Genomic DNA, 26,809 nt, shown 5'->3' with positions numbered 1-26,809 from the left:
GCTCAGCCAGTGAGCGGGAACCGGTCTCCACATGGGATCCGAACCCTCGGCGGGAGCGCCGCCACACTCCCAAGTGGCGCACTCTCCAGTGCGCCACCGGGCCGGCCCCTTCAGAATTATTTTAATTTAAGTGTTTAACAGCACTTAATACAGAGTTATCTATATGGGAGACAATACACAATTTCCTACTAGGAGAAGAGTACAACTCAAAAACTTCCTTCACCATTCAATCAAGAATTGGAATATTATACAATTACAAATCTCAATCCTTGAACATTTAGAGGGAATAAATGGAAGTATTCTACAAATGTCCTTTGACCTTACAGATATATAAATATTGCATGTACACAGTACATATGTGTGTATTTATATAGGCATATATTCACAAAACCTAGAACAATTTCTATCAACATTAAAAAAAATTTTTTTTTTAATCCTACTCAAATCAGAAGGCCATAGTGATGTTCCTAGAAAATTCTTTTTCTGCGGTCATTAGATGCTGGGCTTATGCACATACATATATTTGCTTTGAATTAATCCTCATTAAACAAATACCACACGAATTCTGCAAAGAGAGAGTAGTACTCCTCCAACAATCAATTTTTTAACATACGATCCAAAAGAATGTTCCTCTGTTAACTTAAGTCAAAACATAAAAGTTACTTTTTTTTTCCTTTTTGTCTTTTGTCGTGACTGGTAACAGGATCGCAACCCTCGGTGTTGCGCCCATACCGCGACCGGCAACAGGATCACAACCCTTGGTGTCACGCCCGAACCGCGCTCAACCAGTGAGCGGACCGGTCTGTATATGGGATCCGAACCCTCGGCGGGAGCACTGCCACGCTCCTAAGCGCCGCACTCTACCGAGTGCGCCACTGGGCTGGCCCAAAATTACTTTTAATATGCCTTAAAAGCTACCTCTGTGTTACATTAAATTAATTTTGTAAGTACCAGGATTCAATTTCTTTTTCACTTACCAAAGTCACACAGTTTCAGAACATCATTGTGGCTGATTAAGAGATTCTCGGGCTTTATATCTGGAGTATCAAGATTAAAAAACAATTAATAAAAATGTTCTATGTTCTCCTGATTGACACTGTTAGATCACTATAACGGCATCTAATTAGAAATATATAGATTAATTTGAATAGAAAACTGTGGCAGCGAAAAGCAGAGTAACGTTTTATGGTGATACATAACAGTTTCAATTTCTTTTTGAGAAACATGCAGACAATTTCAAAGAAAAATTATTTTCCCTTTAAATCTTAAAGGGATTAATTGGATCTCTGAAAGAAACTTAAGAATGATTGCATCTAGGCCAACCCATTTTAAGAAACTATTTTTACTTCATAAAATACTAATAATACAAATATTTGAGAAATAGAATATATAATGTTTACACCCACAAGATACCTTAAAAATACATAGAGTTAGTAGCCACCATTGTATTTACTAAAGGACAAAATACAAAGATACATATTCTGCTATGGTTTTCTATATAATTTCTATATTTACATATCTCTTTAGCTCTTCTGCTTGGTTCACAATTATCAGTGTCTAATGCTGAAGCATATCAGTGTCTAATGGATGAATCAAGTTAAAATTTCTAATTTTTTCCATGGATATTTTGAAGATGTGGTGGGAGTTGAGGGATGGAAATTCACAGACAACGTACTTGAATTTTCCCCTTGGAAGGCATCCCACAGTTCTATTTTTAGAGTATAGTATCCATCATTTATATCCTATGATAGAGGTACAAATGGAGAAAGGACAGAGGTAGCGAAATCTGTGAATTTCAGAATCATGGTTTCTACTGTTAATCTGCAACCACTGATTCACTGTACACTTAACCATGATGGAAATGCAGCCAACTTAGTTCCTCATTAATAGCTTCAAACTATTATAATATAGACTGTTATTAGAATCAGTATCCTAGACACTAGATGTCCCATTCACTTGGAAATCTAGCCATGCCACCAGCAACCTTGATGAGGTAACTGCTATGAGAGTCAAATGCAAGAGAAATATAAACTGTCTTTCTAGAAATGAGAGCTGACATTCTTCATATGACCTTTAAACTATTCTTAAAAGTGAGACTATTTTTAATTTGATATCTTGTGCATTAGTATAGGCAAATGAAAATGTAGCATTCATGTTATCTGATAATCCAAAGACAAGAAGTGGATACTGCACCATTTTCTGGTAAACATCTTTTAGCTTCATTATTGTACTAATTTGTGGGTGACTGCTATAAAACTCTGCAATGCAAGATAGATTATCAGAAGATAAATGGTGTAGAGTCAAAGATGATGCTGAGCAAGTGATTTCCCTTTTATTGCTATAAACCACCCACTTCACAGCAGTAAAGGACAAAATACAACAGTTATGGAAGTAAAAGGTTAAGCAGGATGACAATGGGTGCTTTTTATTAATGGGTAGGGAAAATTAGGAGGTGAAGATACATACTGGAGATCATTGGTCTAAGAGGGAAAGGGGAGTGCCAATGGAGTCAGTGACTTTGGGACCTAGAAAGCCTGATTCTGAGTTATTTCACATTACCTGGGCTACCTACAGGACCAAAAGGCTATGGAGATCATCCCTTTGCTTCCCTGCTGCATGCTGCAAAGTTCGCATTTGTTGAATTCTCTCATCTTACTAGGTGTTTCTACATTTAAGAGTGGACCTAGTTATACAAACACAGAAATCTCACCATAACATCTAAATAAATTTATCTCCCATCTTTTTGATGATACAAAAAGAGATTTGGAGGACAAACGACTTATATCCTATACTTTCAAAATGTACTTAAATGAAATGGAAATGTTAGTACATATGGAAATATTCTTAAGTCATTAACATGTGAAATATTTTGTTATCTTTATGTGATATTTTCTGTAATATTTCCCATTTCAAAAATTCCATACTCACCTCTATGGACAATATCATTCTTATGGCACCAGTGAATAGCTTTGATTAGCTGATAGATATAGCTCTTTACTTTTTCAGGTGGAACTCCATTTGGCATTTCTTCCAGCAATTCAAGCATATTCTGAAAATTAAATAGAGAGCCATTAATCTCCAAAATTAAGTAGGCCCATAAATTATATATCAACAATTTAAAAAAGCAACTGGATGATAATTCATCCAACACACAGCATGTATTTTGTTTTGCTTTCCATCTACAACTTTTTTCATGCTGTATCAGGATACTGCATTAGATCAAGGTTTTCTGAGAAATTCCATTTTTACTATTCCCGATGCTGCCTCAAACAATAACCCTGTGCACTTTTCAGTCCCCACTAAAGCCTTTCAGGCATCATTTTAGAATAATTTGAAGGAAAAAGCAATACAAAGTAGAAATGTGACACTGTAATGTATAAAGGGGGGGAAACAGTCATTTTAACACAGTGCACTATGTATCTTTAATAAAACTTTGCAATAAAATCAAGCGTTGAACATATTTCTGAGAAACCTGGACAATATTCTTAAAAGAAAAAAAAGATCCCTAAGATTAGAAGTGATCGATACATTTAGTACATGAATTAAAACAGGCTAAAAAATACTTTTGAAATAAAAACTCACAGACCCCAAACAATTCAATATTCAAAAACCTTGGTTTGGAGTCAGAGACCACTCTAAAATTCACGCAAATTTTTTTTATTAAGTAGAAACTCCACTTAGCCAGCCTCCACTAAATTTCCAGATTAACCAAACATTCTCCATTCCCTCTGTAAAGCGCAATGATTAAGGTCCACACCACAATCATAGCTTATTGCTTGTAGGCAACCATCCAGGACATTCGGGACAGCAATTCTCAAAGTGTGGCCTGCAGATCTCTTGAGGTCTCACATCTTGCAGAGGAGAGGGCCATGAAGTCGAAACTATATTCATAAAAATACTCAGATGTTTGCCTTTTTCACTGTGTTGGCAATTACACTGATGATACAAAGCAATAATGAGTAAATTGCTGGCAAATCAGCATGAATCAAGGCCAATTAACCCTTACAGTTAAAAAAGAAAAAAAGCAGTTTTAGTTAAGGATGTCTTTGATGAAGCAGTAAAAAATATTTTTACTAAACTTAGATTCTTGAGTACATGATAAAATGAGGAACACACACAAAGCACTTCAGCTGCTTAGGTGCCACCTGTACCACAGCTGTGTTGAGGAAAAGCACTGGGGTGATTGAGATGCGAGCTGAACGAGCCACTTTGTTTGTGGAACACCATTTTTTGCTTGAAAGAATGACATACAAACTTATTCATATTAACATGTAATGAGTTTACTGCTATTTTTTAGGTAAATTGATAAATATTTCTATATTGCTCAACTTTACTTTTAATATGAGAAACATTAATAGTTAAAACCCACTTAAAAAGCTCTTACAGTTCCCAATAATTTTCAGAGTGTGAAGGAGTCCTAAGACCAAAAAGTTGGAAAACCACTGCTCTAATGCAGCCTCATGATTTTGTTCCTATCCATCAAGTTGTGTACCTACAAGCAATCAGTTGCGTTTACTCCTGCACCTGCTTATAACAGATGTACTTGTTATTTTAATATAATTGAATATCATATAAACCAATGAAATAATGCTTGTTTTTTTAAAAAGAGAGAGTTGCTATTTATAAGAAAACAATGTTGAATACTTTGGAAAGAGTTAATAAAGGAAAGCCAGTAAACATACTGCTGTCTAATCAAATGTGAGCCAGACAACTATAAAACACTGGCAAGGGACAGTGCCGGTGGTGATGAGAGTAAGTATTGACGGATTCTCCATTGAGATTGCTTTGCAAGCGTTTTTGAGCTTTTGCTTCACTTTAAAGATGCGTTATGGGTATAATGTACATAAGAAAGACTAATCAGAACTTTGATTGGAAGAGTTATACACAAAAGGCCTTGACCCTATCTCTAAATGATTATGTATGTTTTCAGTTAAAATAAAAATTTTAAAGTATTTATACAGCATTTTTTATGATTTTCCACTTGAATTGCCTTTTTCAATTAACAAATGCATAGGAGGTCCCAAAAGCATAGGAGGAATAGGAGAGCTTTGTAATACAGAGAGCAAATTTTATCTCTCATTTCATATTTCACTCTAAATTCCTCAGTGGCAGAGATACTGTCTCCCGATACCCATTCTTCCCTTACTCCACTGAATACAATTTGCAAGTGGAGGCCTAGCTGCCAAGAATGAAGAGTACATTTCCCCTCTGTGTTGCAGCTAGTACAGCCATGCAACTACATCCTGGCTAATGGGATGTGACAGCAGGAGCTCTATCCTGACCTTGAGGACAAGGGCCACATCTCAGGGGTGGTGGTGAAGGGCAGAAGCAGGTTGGGCTTCCTCTGATTGTGGGCAGAGCTGCCATACCAGCCCTGTACTGTCTACTTTGCATTTCTATGTGAGGGAGAAAGAAGCTTCTCTTTTGTTTAAGCCACTGTAATCCTGGGTCTCTGTTACCAACCCCCTACTCCTAGAGCATCTTTCTCGTTGCCTTCCTGAGACTCACTATCGATTGTTAGGCACTGCTACTGATGCCACAGGGGCGGGGGAAGAATCCCAGGCCTCGGGATCAAAGACTAGAGTTCTGGTAGCTGCTCTGCCACTTACCAGCAGAGAGATCTCAGATATGTCAAGTAGCCTCTCCCAGTGAGGAAACAGATACACGGAGGTGATTTCTCCATTTGTTATACTAAATTGTTATTAATCATGGACAATCACCATGAGCAGAGAAGAAATAAAAAAAGATAAACTGAAAAAGATCTGTCAAATTTTATTTGGCAGTGAAAATTCAAAACTGCATGATTACTTCTGACAACTAAAAAATAAAGAACATCTAATTTTCCCTGGAATCCTAGTACAGCAATCCTTTTTTAACAATTTCATTTTTCTCAGAAATGGAAAAAACTACCCAGACATTTATATGGAATAACAAAAGACCACGAATAGCCAAAGCAATCCTGAGCAAAAAAATAAAATAAAATAAAATAAAATAAAATAAAGCTGGAGGCATAACACTACATGGCTTTAAACTATACTACAAAGCTATAATAACCAAAACAGCATGGCACTGGCATAAAAACAGACACATGGATCAATGGAATAGAACAGAGAACCCAGAAATCAACCCATATACCTACAGCCATCTGATCTTTGACAAAGGCACCTAGTCTACACACTGGGGAAGAGACTGCCTCTTCAGCAAATGTTGCTGGGAAAACTGAATATTCATATGGAGAATGAAACTAGACCCGTACCTCTCACCATATACCAAAATCAACTCAAAATGGATTAAAGAATTAAATGTACATCCTGAAATCATAAAACTCCTTAAAGAAAACATAGGGGAAACACTCCAGGAAGTAGGAGTGGGTGCAGACTTCATGAACATGACTCCAAAAGCACAAGCAACCAAAGGAAAAATAAACAAATGGGATTATATCAAACTAAAAAGCTTCTGCACAGCAAAAGAAACAATTAACAGAGTTAAAAGACAACCAACAACAATTAAAAAATGGGCAAAGGAGCTGAATAGGCATTTCTCAAAGGAAGATATACAAATGGACAACAGACACATGAAAAAATGCTCAACATTACTCAGCATTTGGGAAATGCAAATCAAAACCACTTTGAGATACCATCACACTCTAGCTAGGATGGCTAATATCCAAAAGACTGAGAATGATAAATACTGGTGTGGTTGCGGAGAAAAATAATCTCATACACTGTTGGTGGGACTGCAAAATGGTGCAGGCTTTATGGAAAATGGTACGGAGGTTCCTCAAACAATTACAGATAGATCTACCATATGACCCAGCTATTTCACTGCTGGGAATATACCCAGGAATGGAAATCATCATGCCGAAGGGATACCTATACTCCTGTGTTTACTGCAGCACTATTTACACTAGCCGAGCGTTGGAATCAGCCCAAATGTCCATCATCGGATGAGTGGATAAAGAAACTGTGGTATATCTACACAATGGAATACTACTCTGCTATAAAAAAGAATGAAATATTACCATTCACAACAAAATGGATGGATTTAGAGAAAATTATATTAAGTGAAACAAGTCAGGCACAGAAAAAGAAATGCCACAGGGGGTAAGAAGACACAACAATCACAAAAATTCCTAGAACTTGTTAAGACAAGTGAACAGATATGATGTAGTGGGGGAGGGGAGAAAAAGAAGGGGGAAAGAGGAATGGGTAAAGGGACGTGAAAATCAACTACAATGCATATTGAGAAGTTAAAATAAAAAAATGTCAACTTTTATTTTTATTTTGATAGGAAGATACTTTAGGGGAACGCCTAAATTGACACAGAAAAAGAAACTTAAAACAGATTTTGGAAAAGAAACATAAAAGCAGTGGTTTAAAATGACAAAGAGCCTTCTAGTATTTTTCAAGTTTTGCTAGTAATAAAATTACCATATATGTATTTTTTTTTTATTTCAAAAAATAATTTGTAATGGCTGAATGAAGTCAAAGCCATATTACTGGTCAGTCGTCTTGGCAACACTGCTTTCCGTGTGGTGATGACAATGGTGGTGGCATACTCTGTCATTTATGGCAGAGAAAGCAACTGGGAATTGATGTAAATCAAACATAAATCTTTCCAGTTTCAAACTGCTTTAGATAACAGCATAGGACATCAATAGGGGCCACCCATTCACTCATCAAGGAAACCTGTAAGAGGTCCGTCTGGCTCCAGTTTCTTCTACTATTGTTCAGGCACTTATTTAATTTCTTGACATAAAACTGCTGTAGGTCAGCTGCTCTCCAAGAAATTTCTAGGCACACAATACTGATTACTGTAGTGTACATTTGCCCTTAAGTCACATCATTAAAACTGTCACTGATAAGTTGGACACTGTTTTTGAAAGCGCTGATGCAAGTGTGCAGACAACTCGAACAAGGTATGCTTTCCTTCTCTCATGCTTCCAGTTCCTTATTTGTGGTCTCATCTACCACCTCAAGCCTCACTTAGGCCTCCTGGCACGTCTCCTCCCTTTAGATGAAACCAAAGCACTGGCAGGTCACAAAAGGCTGTTTCATGAACCCATTCATTCACTACCCCAGGTATGATTCAGATGAGGCCTATGCTTGCGTGGCATCTTCCACACACCTCCACCAGCCAGTAACATCACTGTCAATTTACCCGCCTCTCCCTCGGAGGCCTTGTTTACGTTTAATTAAAATAACAAGTCTATAACATATGAAAAAATGCTCAACATCACTCAGCATTCGGGAAATGCAAATCAAAACCACACTGAGATACCATCTCACGTGCCTGACTCGTTTCACTTAATATAATTCTCTCAAGGTCCATCGCCTGACTCGTTTCACTTAATATAATTCTCTCAAGGTCCATCAAGAGAAATACCACATGTTCTCACTTATTGGTGGGAGCTAAAAATTAATAAATAAATTCACACACACAAATCCGGGGGAGGGGAAGAAGATATAACAACTACAATTACTTGAAGTTGATAACAACAAGCAAACAGAAAGGACATTGTTGGGTGGGAGGGAGGAGAGGGAGGAGGGAGGGAGGTTTTGGTAAGGGGCAACAATAATCAACCACAATGTATATCGACAAAATAAAATTTAAAAAAAAGAAGAAGAAAAAAAATAAAATAAAGTTTTGATACATGAAAAAAAAAATAACAAGTCTATAAATTACTTGTTGGACACAGATTCTAAGACTTCAGAAGCCAAGTCGGTATACTGTTTAAACTTAAGATTATCTCTTTAGAGTTAAACTGTAAAAATCATTAAAATCCTTAAATATATTTCAGGACTTCAGTGATCACGGATAATACTTTCAATTTTAATGTCCTCAGATTATGAGTACATTGACAAGTAATACTACATAATAATACTTTCTTCAATGTCAGAAATAGCCCTAAATAAAAGAATCGGGCAAATCTGCACATTGGCAATTAATGACTTACTTTTTCAACATACTCAAACACCAAATACAACTTCCCCCTCCGACGAAAGGCTTCCTTCAGCTCCACAATGTTTTCCTGTTTGAGAGTTCGAAGCATTTTAAGTTCTCGTAAAGTCGTTTCCTTGACTTCTTCATTTTCTAGAATATAAACAATAGTGAAGAAAGTAACATTAAAGGTTTCAAACTACTGTTCAAAGAATTCCAAGAACAGTGAAAACATCCCAACTTCACCTTCCACTTTGAGTACTTGTGCATAAGAAGTCCAAGGATGGAATGTTAAACAATGCATTTTCTTGTTGAAAGGATCAAAAATAAGAAACTTAAAGAAAAAAAGGCTTACTTGACCAGCACGCACCTGCTTTTCTGTTTGTATCTTCTTATGCTCCTTATTGCAAAGTGTATGTGTAAAAACACAGACTTACAGATACGACACACGAATCCATTGTCATTTTAACTCTAACGTTCTATATTGGGGATGAGGAGTTTAAAAGGGTAGTAATACAGAATCAACCATATCAGCTTTGGCTTAAAACAGCATTTTATTCCTTAGGCTGCATGTGAGTCACCTCGTTGAGCAGGGGTCATGTGCCAGACAGCCACAATGCAACTCACAGCCAAGGTGCAGGGAATTTAAAAGTGTCTGATCTTCTCTCTCAATAGCAGCTGCTGTAGGTTTCTGCTGTCCTCCTGTGGCATGTCCATATGTCCATCCCAGATCGTGTAGCTGTTCTGTGATGGAGAACTTATGCTAAATCAATATACCCTCTTCCATACCATCAGCTTCACTTATGATAACCTCCACAGACTTGGAGGAAGGAAAGAAGTTACATTAACTCTAACAGATTAATTGGCAGGGGAGTGGGGAAGATAATATTTTATTTTATATGAGTTTTTATGATAGCTTTAAACTACCATGTTTTCGTGTGTGTGTGTGTACAGGTTCATGATCCCTCATCTACAATTCAAAAATCCAAAAATCAGTCTGAAAACTAAAAGCTTTCTCTAAGTTTGTGGCAAATTCATTTCGAGGCAAAACCTGAAGTGAAATAAGACCACTTACAGTCTTTCTTTATCTTACCTAATATGAATATTCATGTGTTGTGTGACAGAAATACTACTTGATTACAGGGTGCTATACAACATGCCGTATTTCCATTCTAAAATTCAAAAAGTTATGAACTCTAAAATACACTTGTCCCCAAGATTTTGGGTAAGGGCCAGAATCGTAGCTTGAGAGTTTAAGTTGTGGGATGCTCAGGTTCAGACATGTCTTCCAGTCTGAAGAGGAAGAAAATGGAGTTTGGGGATAGGGGCAATAAAGACTGATATGCCCTCTGGGAAGAAATGTTTTCTCAACAAGGTGCACAAGAGGAGAAAGGCTGAATGGGGCAAAGGGAGAGGGCAGATTCTAAATGCAGTGCCCGGAGTACTTCTCAGATTATTTTCTATCCCAGCCCCCTCTTCCAACTCCCATTTAAACTGGGTTTAAAGAAGAGACTGTAATAAAAGTGGGGGCTTTGTAGCACCAAAGTATCTGTAATAAGCAGGGAACATAAAGTCAACACTCCTTTGTGAAGTGGTTATATAAGCGAAGTATTCCCCTACTTCAGCCAGAAAACTGTTGGAGAATGCTGGAACACAGGAACACAGATTAGGACAGGACAGAGAGAGATAATGCCTATTAGAAGATAAGAGCCAGCAGTAAGCAAGGCCACCAGCAGCACACGCAGGAAACCAGCCCAGCCCACATCAGGGAGGTCACCTGGGAACTGGACACTCACAGGGTCCACGTCAGGGAAAAAGTGTGGCAGTGGATGCCATCTGGCAGTAGGGGGAATGTGTGAAATGCAATCAGGGGACTTTCCAAAGCGGTTTAGAGATTTGTGAGGGGACAAAGGTCCAGCTGTTCTGCAAGCTGGGGCTGAGCCAGAGAAGTGGTGTTCTGTGACTGATGGAATGCTATAGTAGTCCCAGCTGCTGAAGCCGAGGGACTACCACCAGTCCTCCTAAAGAAGTTAGATAAGGAACCCTCTTCTCAGCTATCCCCTCAGAGCGACTCTCAAGGTTGGGGTAATCAGACTATAATCTATCTATCTCCAAGAGACAGAATGACACATAGATCTCAATAAGAAGCAAATGACCTAACAAGGGACAAATATACTGATTATTCATGACCTGGTCCCTGCCTGCCTTTCCATCCTCATCTCACGCCTCTCTCCCTCTCCCTCACCTTAGTCTTTCAGTTCCCAAAAATAGCCCCAAACTTTCCTTCTCAACCTTAGGGCCTTTACACTTGTGCCCTCCGCCTAGGACACTCAGCCTACTTCCCCAGCTCTTTCTACAGGGCTGGCTCCTTCAGGTTTTAAATGTCACTCCTCAAGAGCCTTTCCCAGACCACTAATGTGAGTAGGCCCCCATCCCCATTATTCCTTATCACAGTACTCTGGACTTTTCTTTCACAGGCCTTCTCACCGTTTTCTTGATGTCTGTTTGTTTACTGGTTTACCATCTGTGCAACCACCTGTAGTAAACCAAGAGATCTAGGAGGACAGGACTAAGTTCCCTACTCAATAATATACACTCAACTACCTAAGGCTGTAGCTGGCACAAAGAGGTGATCAAGAAACACTTCCTATACAAATACTTCACCTGGCATCATGAGGAGATCTTTGCTCATACATGCTAGCCCTGCGTCAATGCGGACGCGGCACAGACCGGTGATGGGTGGCTGACGGTAGGCACCTCACTCTCTCTGTTCTCAGTGCAGTGCTTCTTTCCACCTTCTCTTGAGAACTTTGAAGGGGCTGCTCGTCAGGCAATGAGACAAACTGAATTTATTTTCCCCTACTCAACTCTGCCCTTGGTTGTCCTTACAATATGTGATTATGAAAAATGGAGGATCCAGAAAACTGATAGTACTCAGGGTCAAGAATACACACACACACACACACACACACACCAAGAAGTTCATGGAAAGATTAGAATTATCTTTTTCTTTTCTTCTTTCTGTTTTGGTGGCTGGCTGGCAGTGGGGATCCAAACCCTGGGTCTTGGTGTTATTAGCATAGTATTATCTTTTAATTCCATTTTTCCACAAACTTTTTGAAGGACCCTCTCTCTATATATAATCTTTAAGAGCATCCATAAGCCATTCTGTATGGAGCTGGGTACAAATAAATGTTATAACAAAGTTACTAAGTAAATACAGCTGGTATATCTTCCCTGAACAAATGCTTGGTGAATTTTGGTACCCAAAAAGCAAATGAAAAAAGGGGCACTCATGGCTGTTTCACTTTGCCAACAGATAAAGCCCCCTCAAAATGGCTAAGTCAGAATGGCTTTAGTAGAAGGAACATTGGAATAGGACTAGGGTGACCTAGACTTTGGATTCAGCCTTTTAACCAACTAACAGTGTAACATGTAACTGTGGGCAAGCCACTTAACTTTTCATCAGTAAAATAAATAAATAAATGCCCCCCTGCCTCAGAAAAACTGTATGGTCTTTTCGAAATCTAATAATCTATTTCTTTTCATTAAAATCTTATTGATTAAGCCTAAACCTCATGGAATTTTGGTACTTTGTTATACATACATTATTCAATCTATACCAACTCCACTTAACAATGGTTACAGAGAGAAGATAAATGAATCTTCAAAAGAAAGCACACAAAATCACTTAGCATGTTGTGCCAAAACAACCTCATTAGAGCAGCCATTTTTAGGAAATGAAGGTGTCTCTGTTTTATGACAGTCATAGGTGCTAAGAGTTGAGGTAAGCACTTGAGTACTAATATTGTAATAAATGGGAACAGGCAGGAAGTAGAGCTATTAAATCCCTAAATGCAAACAAAATATGCACGCTTCGTTATCTGGTACATCCTATAATTTTGATTCTCTAAGTACTTTAAAGGTTCCTGTCCTGGCCTGTACTTTATGATGAAAATTGGGGCATTAAACAATTAGATGATGGGGAAAAAGAATGCACATTCCACTTATACATGCTTCTCTCAGAGATTCGGAAAGTAGCAAAGCACTTCAGTGAGGCAGTTTTTTAAAGATGGAAGCACAGCCCACTGAAATGAGCATTAAAAAACACTGCCCACTAGTTGAAGTAATCTTTGTAGATTCTTTAGGCTAGATCCTCCAGCTTACAAATGAAGAAACCAAGTCTGGAAAGGATAACTAACTTTCTCAGGGTGAGTGAAATTGAACATTCCGTCTCATAACCTAAGCATAGCACAGGGACATAAGTGGCATGGGGTAACACGGTGAGCTTTAGAGAGTGAGTCATGACACCCAGATTCAGGTCTAGATGCTGCTACTGTTTAGCCAAGTGGCAGAGCAGCAGAGTATAAGTAGAAGAAAAGCTCAATAAAGATCCTGGGTCTGCATTTTAGTGTGTTAATCACATATAAGCTGTGCAACTTTGGGCCTTGGGGCCGGCATCAGTAAATTGGGGCAGGGGTTATATTTGATTATTCTGAGGGTCTCTTCCAATCCTAAGAGTCTGTACTTCCGTGTGATAGGTGCTTATGTGCATGCTGACTGACTGAATGATCTAGTCATCATCAGTTTACCCGTGAGGAGGTTAACCTGAATGCAGGAGCAACTCAGACAAAGTTACGCACTGACTGAGGACTAAATGGCAGGGTAGAAAAAGGATGTTAAGTAAAAACAAATAATCAAAAAACTGACCTACTTCTAAGCTTACCAGTCAGGCAAGTTAACATACCTAAAAATCAAGAAAGAATCACTAAAGTAAAAGAGAACAATTTTTAAGAAGAAAGATCACAGGAGCAAAAGAAATTCAAAGATAAGTAAGTAACAAAAAGAGAAAAATCTAAAGATGAGCAGAAACTATTGTAACTCTATTTTTAAAGAACTGTGGGCTTAAAAACGAAATCCAGGAATAGCTGTAACCTACTTTATGAAACCACAAACTGACATTTTTGTATAGCCAAAGAGGCCCCCCAAAATGGACCTTTAAACAGATGTACTGAAGAAGAAAAGTCAGTTCATCCTTCTACAAAACCATGGGGGTGCCATGTTTGAGTCTGGTTGCCCTGATTGAAGAAACACCATCAACAGCAGGGCGATTAACATGCCAGGGGGTTCGAATGCTGGTGCTGCTGTTACACATACCAAAAAAGATGAGGTCCCTTCAATCTTCACAGATGAAGGGCCAGTAAAAGCACAGTGGAAATTTATTAAATCATGAAAGGAGCAAAACGGTTACCAAATCCTAGAAGTATCCCTGAAGTTTTAAAGAGATCCATTTTGGACATGAAAAGGAAATGGGGTGAAATCATGACTAGCCAGAATGATCAAGCTCAGTTAATCGAATTCTTTGTTTAATTAAAGGTTGGAAATTTTGCTTCAAGGCCTCTCTTACAGAGAAACTGGGCTCTTGAATTTAAAGACTCAAGATCATTAAATCCTATTTTGCACCATAATACAAAATAAGAGACCAGAGTAGCTCTGATCCAAAGACCAGCATAGAGCTTTCTAGTGTCTGAGTAAAAATAAGAATGAAATAAATTGGAGGAAAGAATAGTTGATCAATTAAACATTTTCTAATTATTAAGATGAATACATATGTCCATTTCAAGAGAAAAATACTCATCTATAGAAAACATAAGCAGCAGCAGGACAGCAATTTTATTTGCTATAAAAGCAGAGACACAACCTAAATTCCACCTTGAACGTAGACCGCTATACAGCTCCCTGGAGTCAGACTACCTGCCATGTACTGAGGCGCAGTGACAAGTAGGGAGGATCCCTCCTCATGCCATCTGGACATTCAAGGAAAGATTGAAAAGTTCAAAGAAGCAAAAGGGAGATCCAACTGTATGTAAAAAATAAATTCTAGACCACAGGTCCCCCTAAAGTCAAGGTTGAACAGACAATATTTTAAAATCTTGCTGGTCCAAAGCTATCTAGTTATCATAAATTATTTAATAAATTGAGGACAACAGACACTTGCATATGTGTATACATGAGAATGATGATACAATAGTGATAGAAGATTCTCATCTGAACATCAAATCTCATTGTACAAGACTAGAGTTATAGGAAGGGTAGGAGAATCAGGCTAAATTCATATTTATATATAGTCTGAAAAGTGCCTTTTAACTGGATTGATAACCTGTAGTATCTTTATGGTCTGTGGTCATTTTTTTCTCTTCTCAGAAAATCCAAATAATGAGCAGAACTAATTCAATGGAGACTTCTGGTTGATTAGTATTTGCTAGTTAATGTTTCTCTGTGGGAACTTACATCAATAGACAAGCTTATAATACTGTCATTCAGGGTATCATTAAGAATTCATCATTTGAGACTACAAATTTATGATGAAGTATCAAGAAGCAGAAGTCATCGAAACAAGAAAAAATTAACTAATTAAGTGATCTTGGATAAAAATTTGTCATCACTCAAACATTCCTCTCTTTTAACAGAAGTTTTTATCCCCACCCAACATGCCAAAGTCTTTCAGGGAGAATCACTGGCAAAGCACATTGATAAATGATCTGACACAGTTATATCAGCTAACAACTGGAGAATAAAAGCCTGAAAAAGATGAAGACAGAAAGACAGAAATTAAAAAAAGGAAGCAAAAACTGATGAAGCCTGCTCTGTATTCTTTAATGATCCTCTTTTTATTGTGGAAGTCATTCAGTGGCCTAGCCTACAATTTTACGTAAAAATTGCTCCTCCTCCCAAAAAAGATAACACTTGATTCTTTCTTCTAAGAAATAGCACATACTTGCTATTTTAACCTAAATTGTGTTAGCTATAAAGTAAAATTATTATTTTAGCCTCATTTTTCCCACTTAAAGTCCCAATAAAACCTTTCATTTACTGTGAAATTTTGGTTCCCATTTCCAATAGTGATCTATTATCCTGGGATAATGAGGACCTCTTGAACTAAATAGCAGTCTACCCTAAAATATACTTTCAAAAATGTTTTCCAAAAATTTGTGGATACATACGAATTTAACAAGAAAGTAGAACATTATCATAATCCTTTAAAGCCTACCAGAAGGTAACATACTGTATGCTTTCACAAAATATCCCTTGATATCATCAGTGAGAGAATACTGAATTAGCTTGAACATGGGTCAGATCAAGTACAGATCCTATTTCAACTGAACAATATTTTCACAGGATTATCTCATGATCTTCACAAAGATTTTAAAACATTGGATTTAGAATAATCACTATCATAATATCAAAAGAATATTTTCAGAATAACAAATTAAAGAGATTAATGCAAGCTACATGACAATAAGGACAATATTATCATAACACTCTTTTTAAAAAAATTTTTTCTTAATTGACCAATGATACTTGTGTATATTTCTGGAGCTAATAAACCGATTCAGAATTAAATGGTTTACATAGAGGTTGAATGGACAACCTCACACTGTTCAAAACTATGTACACTTTACACTCCAAGAAGGTTGCTCACCACACATGTATGCTTTCATTCCATTAAGCAAGACCCTATACTCTGGCAGGAGGAAAAGGGTAAAGACAGAAAAGAGAGAACTAGATCTCCCAGGGGGAACTGGAAACAGTAGGAAAGTAGGCCTATAATAGAACTGGAACCAAAAAGTATATGAATAATTGGATATGTCTCCAGTTTCTATCACAGAAATGTTCTGGAAGTGTCCCTCTAGAAGTATGTGTAAGCATATGTAGGCGTCACACTGACACAAGGTAAGGTGAGTGAGAGTGATAAGGCTGCATGCCTGTGAAGGATGCTGAACGATGATGGTCTGGCAGAGGTGAGGGCAGAGCAGAATAATGTTTTGTTGGTTCAATAAAATAAGAACAGATCAAATATTTTCCATGTCTATACTATTCATGCACTCCTGGATGTCATAGCTAAAAACAATCTCTCTCTCAAAATGATGCAGGTTCCATGTTGCCATTCAGGCACTGACTGTTCCCTAATATGCTTTATCTTAATTTATTTACAGGTCTTACTTCTACTAATAGGTCATGAGCTTCTTGAAAGTATCCACACGAGTTATCTTCATAGCTCTTACACCACCTGGCTCAGTGCTCAATGAATTTCAACAGATAAACTATTGATTGCCACTTTGAAAGCAGCATAACACAGGTAAAAATATAATTGAGGCTAAGAATTGGTATACACATGATAGAGATTGTGAAGAATATGGTACTTAGTTTAAAAAAAAAAAAGCAATGGCATACATGGCCTAGATTACACTCCTTTTTAAAAATTTGATGACAATTATTTTTGGTGCTAACCGATGCTTGCCCATGTGCCCTGCAAGATGAATGCACAGCCAGAAGTCTTTACAAGCAGGTGAAGGTTGTGCTTTGATCTACTGTTGCAACCACTCTTTTTAGGAGATCACCATTTGTCTCTTGGCCACCTGTTGTTAGCCCAAAGTCACTGCTCAAAGGGCTCATTTTCAATAGTCTCTCAGTGGGTTGGCCTGGGCCTACTGCTTCCTGTTAGATCACAGGTCCACCATTTGAAGCATGTTTCTTTCCCCCCAGAACAAGCTAAAAGTATTTTTCTATTGCCCTCCCTTTAAGCCCACCCACACAATGGCTGTTGAAGTTCCCAGCTGATATGCATGTGCTCCACATAATGGCACATCAGAGCTGGGCTATATCAAATGCTACTGAATGTATCCCAGGACTTTCTTGTTAGCAAGCCCTTTTTGTTATTTAATGTTTGCTAAGTCTCTGAGGTGAGGGTGATGAAACTGTTCATAAATATAGAAGCTGGTGTCTTACAGTACTTAGCAAATGTGTGCTGGTGAAGGTAAGCTATGACTGCTATTTGCATACATCTGATTAGATATGAAGGTTGATGCTATGCTGGTACCTCTTACCATTAGACCACTGGTTTTCAAATGGCAGATTGTGATTCATTAGTGATGAAATCAATGTATTTGATGCCACAATAGGCATGTATGAATGTACATGAATGGGAGAGAACAGAAAATGGAGAACCTCACCATAATACAATAAAGTAGTCTGTGACACTTTTGCTGCAGTTACATATAGTACAGCATGTGGGTGGACACTGGGTTAGGATATAAAATATATTTCTACTGTGGGTCTCTGTTGTGAATTGACTGAATTGTGTCCCCCAAAGTTCATATATTAGAAGCTTAATTCCCACTGTAACTGTTGAGGGCAGGGAATCCTATTATGGTAACTGAAAGGTGGGTCCCTGAAGAGGTGATTGGATTGTAGGACCATGCTGCAGTGAATGGATTAAAAATGGTGGTCTGGGCCATGGTTCTGAGGGCTTTAAAAGGAGAGCACATGGGGCTGAGTGGGTAGCTCAGTTGGTTAGAGCATGGTGTTGTTAACACTAAGGTTCAGGGTTTGATCCCTGTACGAGCCAGCTGCCAAAAAAAATAAATAAGAGGAGAGCACATGAGAATCTTTCTCTCTCTGCTCCAACATTTTCTGCCATGGGAGACCACTGCATTGCTGTAAAGCCACCACCAAAGATCCTCACCAGATGTGTTCCCTGGACATTTGACTTCCCGGCCTCAGAAACTGTAAGCAATAAAACTTCATTTTCTGACAATCACCCAATTCCAGGTATTTTGTTATAAGCAACAGAAATGGATTAATATAGTCTCTGCCCAAAAAAGTTTGAAAAACTGCTGCCTAGAGCTCCTTAAAGGCTATGCGTATTTTCATGATCAGTTTCTCTGCTTGGCTGTATTTGGATGGCCAACAGCCTACATTTAAAAACTAATGAACTATTGAAATGCTTTATTTTAAACTTTCTTACTCAGCATAGGGTAATTTTAATACTCCATATGAAATAGTCTGGATCAAGGCCTCCAAGTATGGTATTTCTTCTGGAAAAACTTTTATTTTCCCAATGAGTTATTCTAAATATAAAATCACTCCCTCAATACCGTTTACCACTTATCCTTGTATTTCTGACTTTGATTAGAAGCCGGAGATCACAGTAACCAACACTGAAACCTTTCACACGGCACTTGCTACTTGTGTGAACCCACAGAAATATTTACTTTAAATCAGTTTTTTCATTTTAATAATATTTAGAAACAGCATATAAAACATGCCTTCTATCCAGCCTTTAGAACAAGATTTCCAATATTGATTGTAACTTAAAATACAAGATGAATTTTCTAATATCATGAGATTTGAAAAGATTCACACAGAAAAAACTAAATGTTTCAAAGCAAAGCATAATAAATAAGCTATATGCGACTGTGACTTTAAAATCTCAGGAACAGACAGGATCTAACCAGCTAAATCCCACCTATTCCATACTGTATTTACAAAAACTTAATACAGAAAGGGAAGAAAAAATATATATATATACCTTCACTGTCCTTGAATTTCTTGATTGCCACAATTTCATGTGTTTCCTGTAAAAGAAAAGAGGCAGAAGGAAAGTTATTCTCCACTGTTTTCCCAACTGGAAATCCCTATTGCCTGGGGGTATATTCTGGGACATAGTAGCAAGAACTGAGAGAGTAAAAAATAGATCATTCTTCTCCCCAGCCCTTCATTTTTTGCTTCCAAAATTCTCTTGTTTACCGCCCTGCAGACATTGTCAAGGAAGGAAAAGAAGGGTGGGGAGAGGGTGGGAACGAAAGAGCAGAGATGGTGATAGAATTTTCAGGAATCATAAGTGAGAAGTGTCGATGTCTTGAGGCTACTCAAAAGTGCCAGGATAAGCGGCACAGACAGTCTTCTGTTCTGCCCTCTTAAACCCAGAGACACATTTGAATTGGGCTTCTGAGACTAAGAAGGGTCCTGTACCATACTTAGTAGCTGCTGGTAGCAAACACCTCTTCCAAGTCACCTTCCTTCACTTACCTTTTCCTAACAAACACATCTAGTTGTTCACCGGCTTTTCCCTATTGATGGTCACTGCAAATCCAAAGTGAGATAAACATTCCATCATCAAATACCAATCATCACCTTCTCCCTGTCCTTATTTATCTCTTCTGAACAGAAGTAGTTTGTGAGCAGAATCCTACTTGAAACTAAAATGTGACAACTCTTTCTTTTTTTTTCTTTTTTCGTTGGGAGAGAAGAAAATAAGGGCTGGAAATGAGATGGAAATGCTAATAACTAAGTACCACTAGGCTAAATAACTTGTGAATAGCTTTTGGTAAAATAATACAGATTCTTCAAAGCCAATATGCCAGATAGAAAGCCATGACTAAAGAATGACTCAGTCCTGCTCCTTACTCTAAGTGGGTACACTTTCAGATCAAATCCTTTAATAAAACACTGACCCTGCATCAAAATGAAGATGTTAAAACTGGACACAGTACCAGGCAGTAACCAACAGGATATAAACCATTAATTTATTAAAAGTATAAGCTTTTCTCTTAAGTCCTTTTCAAAAGGAAGGGGAATCACAGAAGGAAGGGAGGGAGGGAGGGAAGGGAAAACCATTTTGATCATTATGCTGAAAGACAAACTGATTCCTATGTCTGTAAATCAAACCTTTTCTGTTTCTCACCTACCCGTTGATAAAAAGATATATCAGCTTTAATATGGTATAGGAAAAAAGTTTATCTTGAAAGTACTATAAATTATTGAGGGAAAAAAGGATACTTCTTAAGGGTATCAAGTTTTTGTTTTTAATGGAGGAATAGATGGAATTGTAGGTTACAGACAACTTTTGGGATATAACCTATTTGTACATTAGTGGGTCATCTGACAAAGAAACTCAGTCTTCCAGTTACTTTCTCATGTTGTAACTGCTTTGTTACTGAGAAGGAATAACTTCCAATTCCAAGTGGTGTGGGAGATTATCAGCTATAATAGCACCGGTAGTACAAGGGTGACTCTTCTACTTACGCTACTCTCTCATGGTACATTGATATCACTGTCTTATCCTGCTCCTTTTCAAATGGCTCTAGCTAGTAACCTACCTACAGCTTAACTAAAGGACAAACCCTATGATAAACCTCCTCTTGCTTTGCTCACAGCACAAAGAAAGGGGTAGCATGATGCACTTCCAGGAACAGAGGAAAACTGCTCACATCCCAAATGAACATCACTCCAGGTGGTGTTCCATCCTATATTCCTCTCTAACTGAAAGAGTCCCATATATCCGAGCCTACAAACTTTGATTTTATAAATGAACTTGCTCAGTTCAAAACTGTCTACTGAGGGCCGGCCCGGTGGCGCACTGCTACAGTGCGCCGCTTGGGAGCGCGGCGGCGCTCCCGCCGAAGGTTCGGATCCCACATACAGACCGGTTCCCACTCACTGGCTGAGCGAGGTGCGGGCGCAGCAACGAAGGTTGCGCTCCCGTTGCCGGTCCCGGTCCGGAACGGGCGCGACACTGAGGGTTGCGATCTGTTGCCAGACACGAAAAAAGACAAAAAGGAAAAAAAAAACAAACAAAAAAAACTGTCTACTGATATGACTACAAATTTAAATTTATAATTAGCACACTTACATCACCCTGAAGAAATTCATCAGTGATTTTTTTTTTCTGGCATCTCATAAATAGAATTTACTGTATAAAACAGGTGGCTTAAGAGGCTCAAATAAAGTGAAATGTTTATTCTTTTATTTATCCTTTCACAAATACCATGGAAATCCACTTTCTTACACACGCACACACACACACACACACGTATTCTCTTTCTCTTTCAATACAGTTTGTAGATTTACTTAAAGAATAAAGCCAAATACAGTAGGTGAAGTTTTCTACATAAAACCAATTCAATGTTTAGTGGAAAACACATGCAATTAAGAGAAGATGATGCTGGAAAGAATTTAACATTTCACTTGTATTCAAACTGCTTATAAAAATAATACAACTCATTGCAATAAATATAAAAAGAATATAAAGGGTTAAAAAAGAATATAAAGAATACATCAAAAAATATTCATATAATCCTTGTTAACATTTTGGTATAGTTTCTCCCAGTAAATTTTTCTCAAATTGGAATAGTAATATTATATAACTTGCTTTTATTTCCATTGATATTGTGTAAACAACATTTTGATCCGTCATTAGATAATTTTTAAAACCAACGCTTTTAATGGATGGTTATTTAAACAGTCTATCCATGAACATACTTCGACATCTGCATCTTTATTTCCATAGAGTGATATAATTGGCTCAAAGGGTATGAGTGTTAAAGGCTCCTAAAACAGACTGCCAAACTGACATCCAAAAATACATCATTTCACAGTTCCCTTCAGCAGTGTATGAGAATACCCAGTCTACAACCATTGCCAAAATGAAATACAACCATTAAAAAAAACTTTGGAATTCAATGAGATTAGAGAGGTTTTCTTCTATCAACTGGAAAGTGAAATGAGGTCTACTAGAGATAATATTTTCCTTACTGATTCATGGATGAGAACTTGTTGCCAAATTTTGCTACAAATACTTTCCCAAGGTGGTTGTGATCACTGAACTATTTAGGGTTTTGTTGTTGTTGAATATAACTTATTATCACATAGTCAAATTTATTGTTAAAAGTCTTTGTTAATTATGCCCACTACTTTTGTGCTCAAATTTCTTACATAGCCTGAATAATATTGGTTAATAGTCTTGCACAGTTATGCATCTTGATATTTTAATGACTTAATTTCTTCCTTTAAACCTTTATCCATTTGTAATTCATTTTATGACACAGTGAGAGAATCTAGATTTAATACAATTTCTAAATACTGAACCAATTTTCCCAATACCCTTTAGAATGGGTTTTTAGTTCTTTGTTATATCTTAGTATCTATTTATCTATATTCTAGATTTGCTTTCAGAGCTTTCTAGTTGATTCTAGTCTAGTCTAGTCTAGTGTAAGCCAGTGACCTGTTTTTTTGCCAGAACCAGGTTAAATTACTGTGACCTTAAACCATTTTAAATTAATCTGGGGTTATACACCCTGATTCTTCTTATGCCATTTTGCAAATAAATTTATTTTTGAAAATATGTTTTGGCTGCTGAATTTAATTTGTAATTATACACCCATGAGCTATTACATTTCATCTCTATTTCTTTAAATATTCAGTTGGCCTCACCGTTTACCACCAGTTCTTTTCTCCTATGGTTTCCACATATTTGAGTGCTTGATTTGCATTAATTTTTTTGCTCAGCCAGACTGCATTTACAAATGGTTTTCTGAGGAAGTACCCTACTTTTCCAGTCTTTGCATATCTGAACATCCTCATGCATGCATGGCAATTTGGCAGGCACACAATTCCTGGGAAGGCAACCTCATGTTCTTCAGGATCCCTGTCAGCCTGTGTGCACTGCAAAGCCCTGGGAAGTGTCACTCACATCACAAACACCATAGATCTGCTTATTAAAGCACCTTTAAAGCAGATAAAGTATTGTGTTCTAACAAAAACCATATACTAAGACACTTTTCCAAGAAGAAGAAAATTAAGGGTCTTAAAAGAGAGATGCCACTTTCTAACATAAAGAAATTATAATAATATTACATAAGGCTCCAAATGGGGAGCAATACTCTGATGGTTTCTGGTATTTAGTGCTATAAGAAAGAAGTCTGAGACCAATTTGCTTTTTGTTCCCATGTAGATAATTTATTTTTTCTGCCTGAATAGTGTTAGGAGCTTTCCTTTTTCCTTAAAATAAGAATTTTAAATTATCAGAATATATCCAGAGGAGTAGGGTGTGTGTGCGTGTGTTTAACTAATATTACCTGAAAATCAATGAAATTAGAAAAGTTTTCCTTTAGCAATCTTAAATGTTGTTTCTACTATTTTTCTAGTATTTTCCACTACAAACCTTACAATTTTGGGGTTAGATCTTTCATAGTTACTTAATATGTTTTGTTCACTACTGCATCATCAATGCCTAGAAGAGCAGGCACATAGTAGGTGTTCAATAAATAGTTAATGAATGAACAATTTCATGAGTGAATCACTCAAAACTGCTGCATCAATTTTGTCCTTTACTTCCTCCATTTTGGGTTTCTTTATCTTCTTTCCTTATCTCAGCTAACGCTGCATTTTTGCCCCATTTCAGCTTGTTCTCTCTCTGTACAGACCATATCCCTCCTGACTTTCTTTGAGGAGACTAAGTAGATGTCTTAACTTCATCTGCTTGTTAGAAAAAAATCATTTTCAGAACTATATATTGCTTCTAAATCTTCAGAGCAATGTTGTCTTTAGCTTCCCATGTCTTTTCCTAGTGTCCTCCCTGAGGCCCCCGCCTCTTAAAAAACAAAACAAAACAAAAAAACCCCAAACTCATCCTTACCAAGATTGAAAGAGATCCACCAGGACTGCCATCTGGCAGAAAAAAGGGTAGTTGGATTTTTCAGCCACCTGAACTTCAAATACAGACTGATGTACCCCGAGCCCAATTTCAAAACCTGGATTCCTAGCAAACATTCTGCTTGTTTGGGCTGGCTGGTCTGAGGCTGGCTTGCATGGGCAGGGCTGTTGCTACCTATGCGGCGCTCTAGAGACCACATTTTCTAGCACAGCCTGCTCCCACAACACTTTCCCATGGAGGACTATGAATCCTAGGATGCTACATGCCTCTCCCAATCCTCCACTACTTGCCTTACTGTATTTGGGATGTTTTAGTCTGCAGAAAGATCCAGAAATGAAGATACTAATGTGGCCCACGGGGGGACTGAGAACTCAAGCTCGAGATAGATAGTTACCTTGATGAGATGGCTACTGTTTTTCAGCCCCTGGGGGCATGGGTCCAAGTCTTTTTCTACTTCCTTCAGATATTTTGCCCGATTTGGGGTCACAAAGTAGAACAAATAGCATGATGTTCGAGACTATGGTTTTCAATACATTCCTGCTAATGAAATAAATTCTCCCTGGACTTTGCCAACAATCTTTGATGTTTAATTTTTGTTTTTAAATTTCTTCATGGGTTTTTAATGGAGAGGTAGGAAGTGATACGCAAACTTATTACTTATTCTACCACCACCATGAGATGCTATACATAATATAGGTGTACAGAAAAAAGAAAAAATATATGAAAAATAACTCTTAAGAACTTGTGTTTTAAATTCAATTTATTCACAAAAGCATGCCATTGCCCCCACAACGTCTGCAACAGAATGTCACCAGCTGTAGTTAGCAAGATAAGCATAATTTGCTGCTTGTTTCAGTATCCTACTCTGTTTAAAAAATGACGTAGTTAAAAGCCTACATTTTAGGCAATAAACTAAGAATGTGATCAAGTATATCAATAACCCATTAATAATAATTCCATACCTCACCCTTAATTCTACCTGAAAATTGTGATTAAATTACTTTGGAAGGTAAAAGGAAAGAACAGGTAACTTTTAGATAAAGGTTCCTGAATGCTACCTACTATCTCTGTGAGTGAACAAACTAAATCAAGGCATTTAACATTTCCCAGAATAAATTTCCTCAGCTAAAAAAAAAAGATTAGAAAGATAGTGAAAAATAAATTTTATTAGTAACAAATACAAAAATATCTGTGGGCCTATAGTTCTTCCAATATTCTCAAGATCTCCACCTCATAAAAATCAATCCTCAATCACTAAACAACCATATTGGACCAAAAGACTTGCAACCATAAACTCACTCCTGTTAGTGATCATCTAAAACTTCCCAGTCATTGTTTTATTCCCAGTATTAACTGTCCCTTACTCAAGATTCTGTCAAAGCAACTAATTGGTATTGTCATAAAATTTACTAAGTAATTTAAAAATACAATTATATAACTTTATTATACTCTGAAACACTGGATTCTGTAAACTTATACACTGTGCAAGGAAGTAAGCAGGAGGCATTGTTGTAAATGTTTTGCTCTCATGAAACAAAACAGAAAAAAATATTGATTCTATTTTATTCTACTATTTATGGATTAAGCCGTTTCAAAGGTTATATAATTCAGTGTCTACTCTCTGAGGAAGCCCTTCCTTGGGAGAAATTTTCTATTTCTTCATCCAAGTAACAAGGAATACAACTTGACAACTAAAGTATTTTAAATATGTCTGTTCATGTCTTACATGTAAATATCTCAGCTGTCTAACTGCTTTTACACACTGACACTCTCCTTCAGTAGGTGCAAAATCCTACAAACACAGACACTATTATTTTATAGACCAGTATAGCTTTATTTTAGGTTATTATTTTTAAGTTCTTTTGCGTATGCCTCATAGTAAGTGCTTCCCATGGATTATATAATTTAATCCTCAAATCATCATTCTGAGAAGGATCTTCTCTTGCTCATTTTATAGATGAGGATGTGAAGTTTTAATGAAGTTCCATAATTTGGCCCAAGGTCACATGGCTAAGACGTAGTAGAGCTGAGATTTTACACCCAAGAAGACTGATTCTGAATGCCATTTCTCAACTATGGCCATGCTACACTGCCTTTGCAAGTCATACGTAAATTTTGTTGTGGAAAAGAATAGATTACGAACCACACACACACACACACACACCATACCCCACTGAGGAGGAATCATTATTTCCCTTCTGTGCTTTTCTCAGAAATACATGTTAACACCGATATTTGCAAAGAGTTTTCTAATAACATCTATTATAATATTTATGCACTTAAAAGTGTATGCAAATATTTCATTATTTTCATCTTTATTCTGACTTTTATTTCATAGAAACCTTCTTAAATAACTTAGGTCGAAATTATTTAAGTTATTTTTACTGAGCGAAATTATAAAATAGAAGTGAATTCAAGCACAGGGTACATTCCATTGCCCTGCTGTACACAGCTAATATGTGTTTGCCAAATGCTAAAGAAATACAAAATATTGGGCCGGCCCGGTGGCGCACTGGATAGTGCGCCGCTTGGGAAGCGCGGCGGCGCTCCCGCCCGAGGGTTCGGATCCCACATACAGACCGGTTCCCGCTC

The 26,809-nt window shown here is 37.4% G+C and overlaps 1 protein-coding gene across 1 annotated transcript in view; it reads right to left on the bottom strand.

Moving 5' to 3' along the window:
- The window catches only part of CDKL5 (cyclin-dependent kinase-like 5), a 115,833-nt gene that overhangs the window by 47,547 nt on the left and 41,477 nt on the right, over positions 1–26,809 (bottom strand). The window contains exons 3-6 of the mRNA XM_008579832.1: positions 19,313–19,358; positions 8,957–9,093; positions 2,929–3,049; positions 978–1,037 (exon numbers count right to left, since the gene is read on the bottom strand). Coding sequence (XP_008578054.1) covers positions 978–1,037; positions 2,929–3,049; positions 8,957–9,093; positions 19,313–19,358 — 364 coding nt within the window. The remainder of the gene's footprint in view (positions 1–977; positions 1,038–2,928; positions 3,050–8,956; positions 9,094–19,312; positions 19,359–26,809) is intronic.

This window comes from Galeopterus variegatus, unplaced genomic scaffold (assembly GCF_000696425.1).
Source record: "Galeopterus variegatus unplaced genomic scaffold, G_variegatus-3.0.2 Scaffold82, whole genome shotgun sequence".
Classification (NCBI taxonomy): domain Eukaryota; kingdom Metazoa; phylum Chordata; class Mammalia; order Dermoptera; family Cynocephalidae; genus Galeopterus; species Galeopterus variegatus.
Note: the sequence above shows the minus strand (reverse complement) of the source record. Positions and strands in the feature narration are given on the sequence as shown.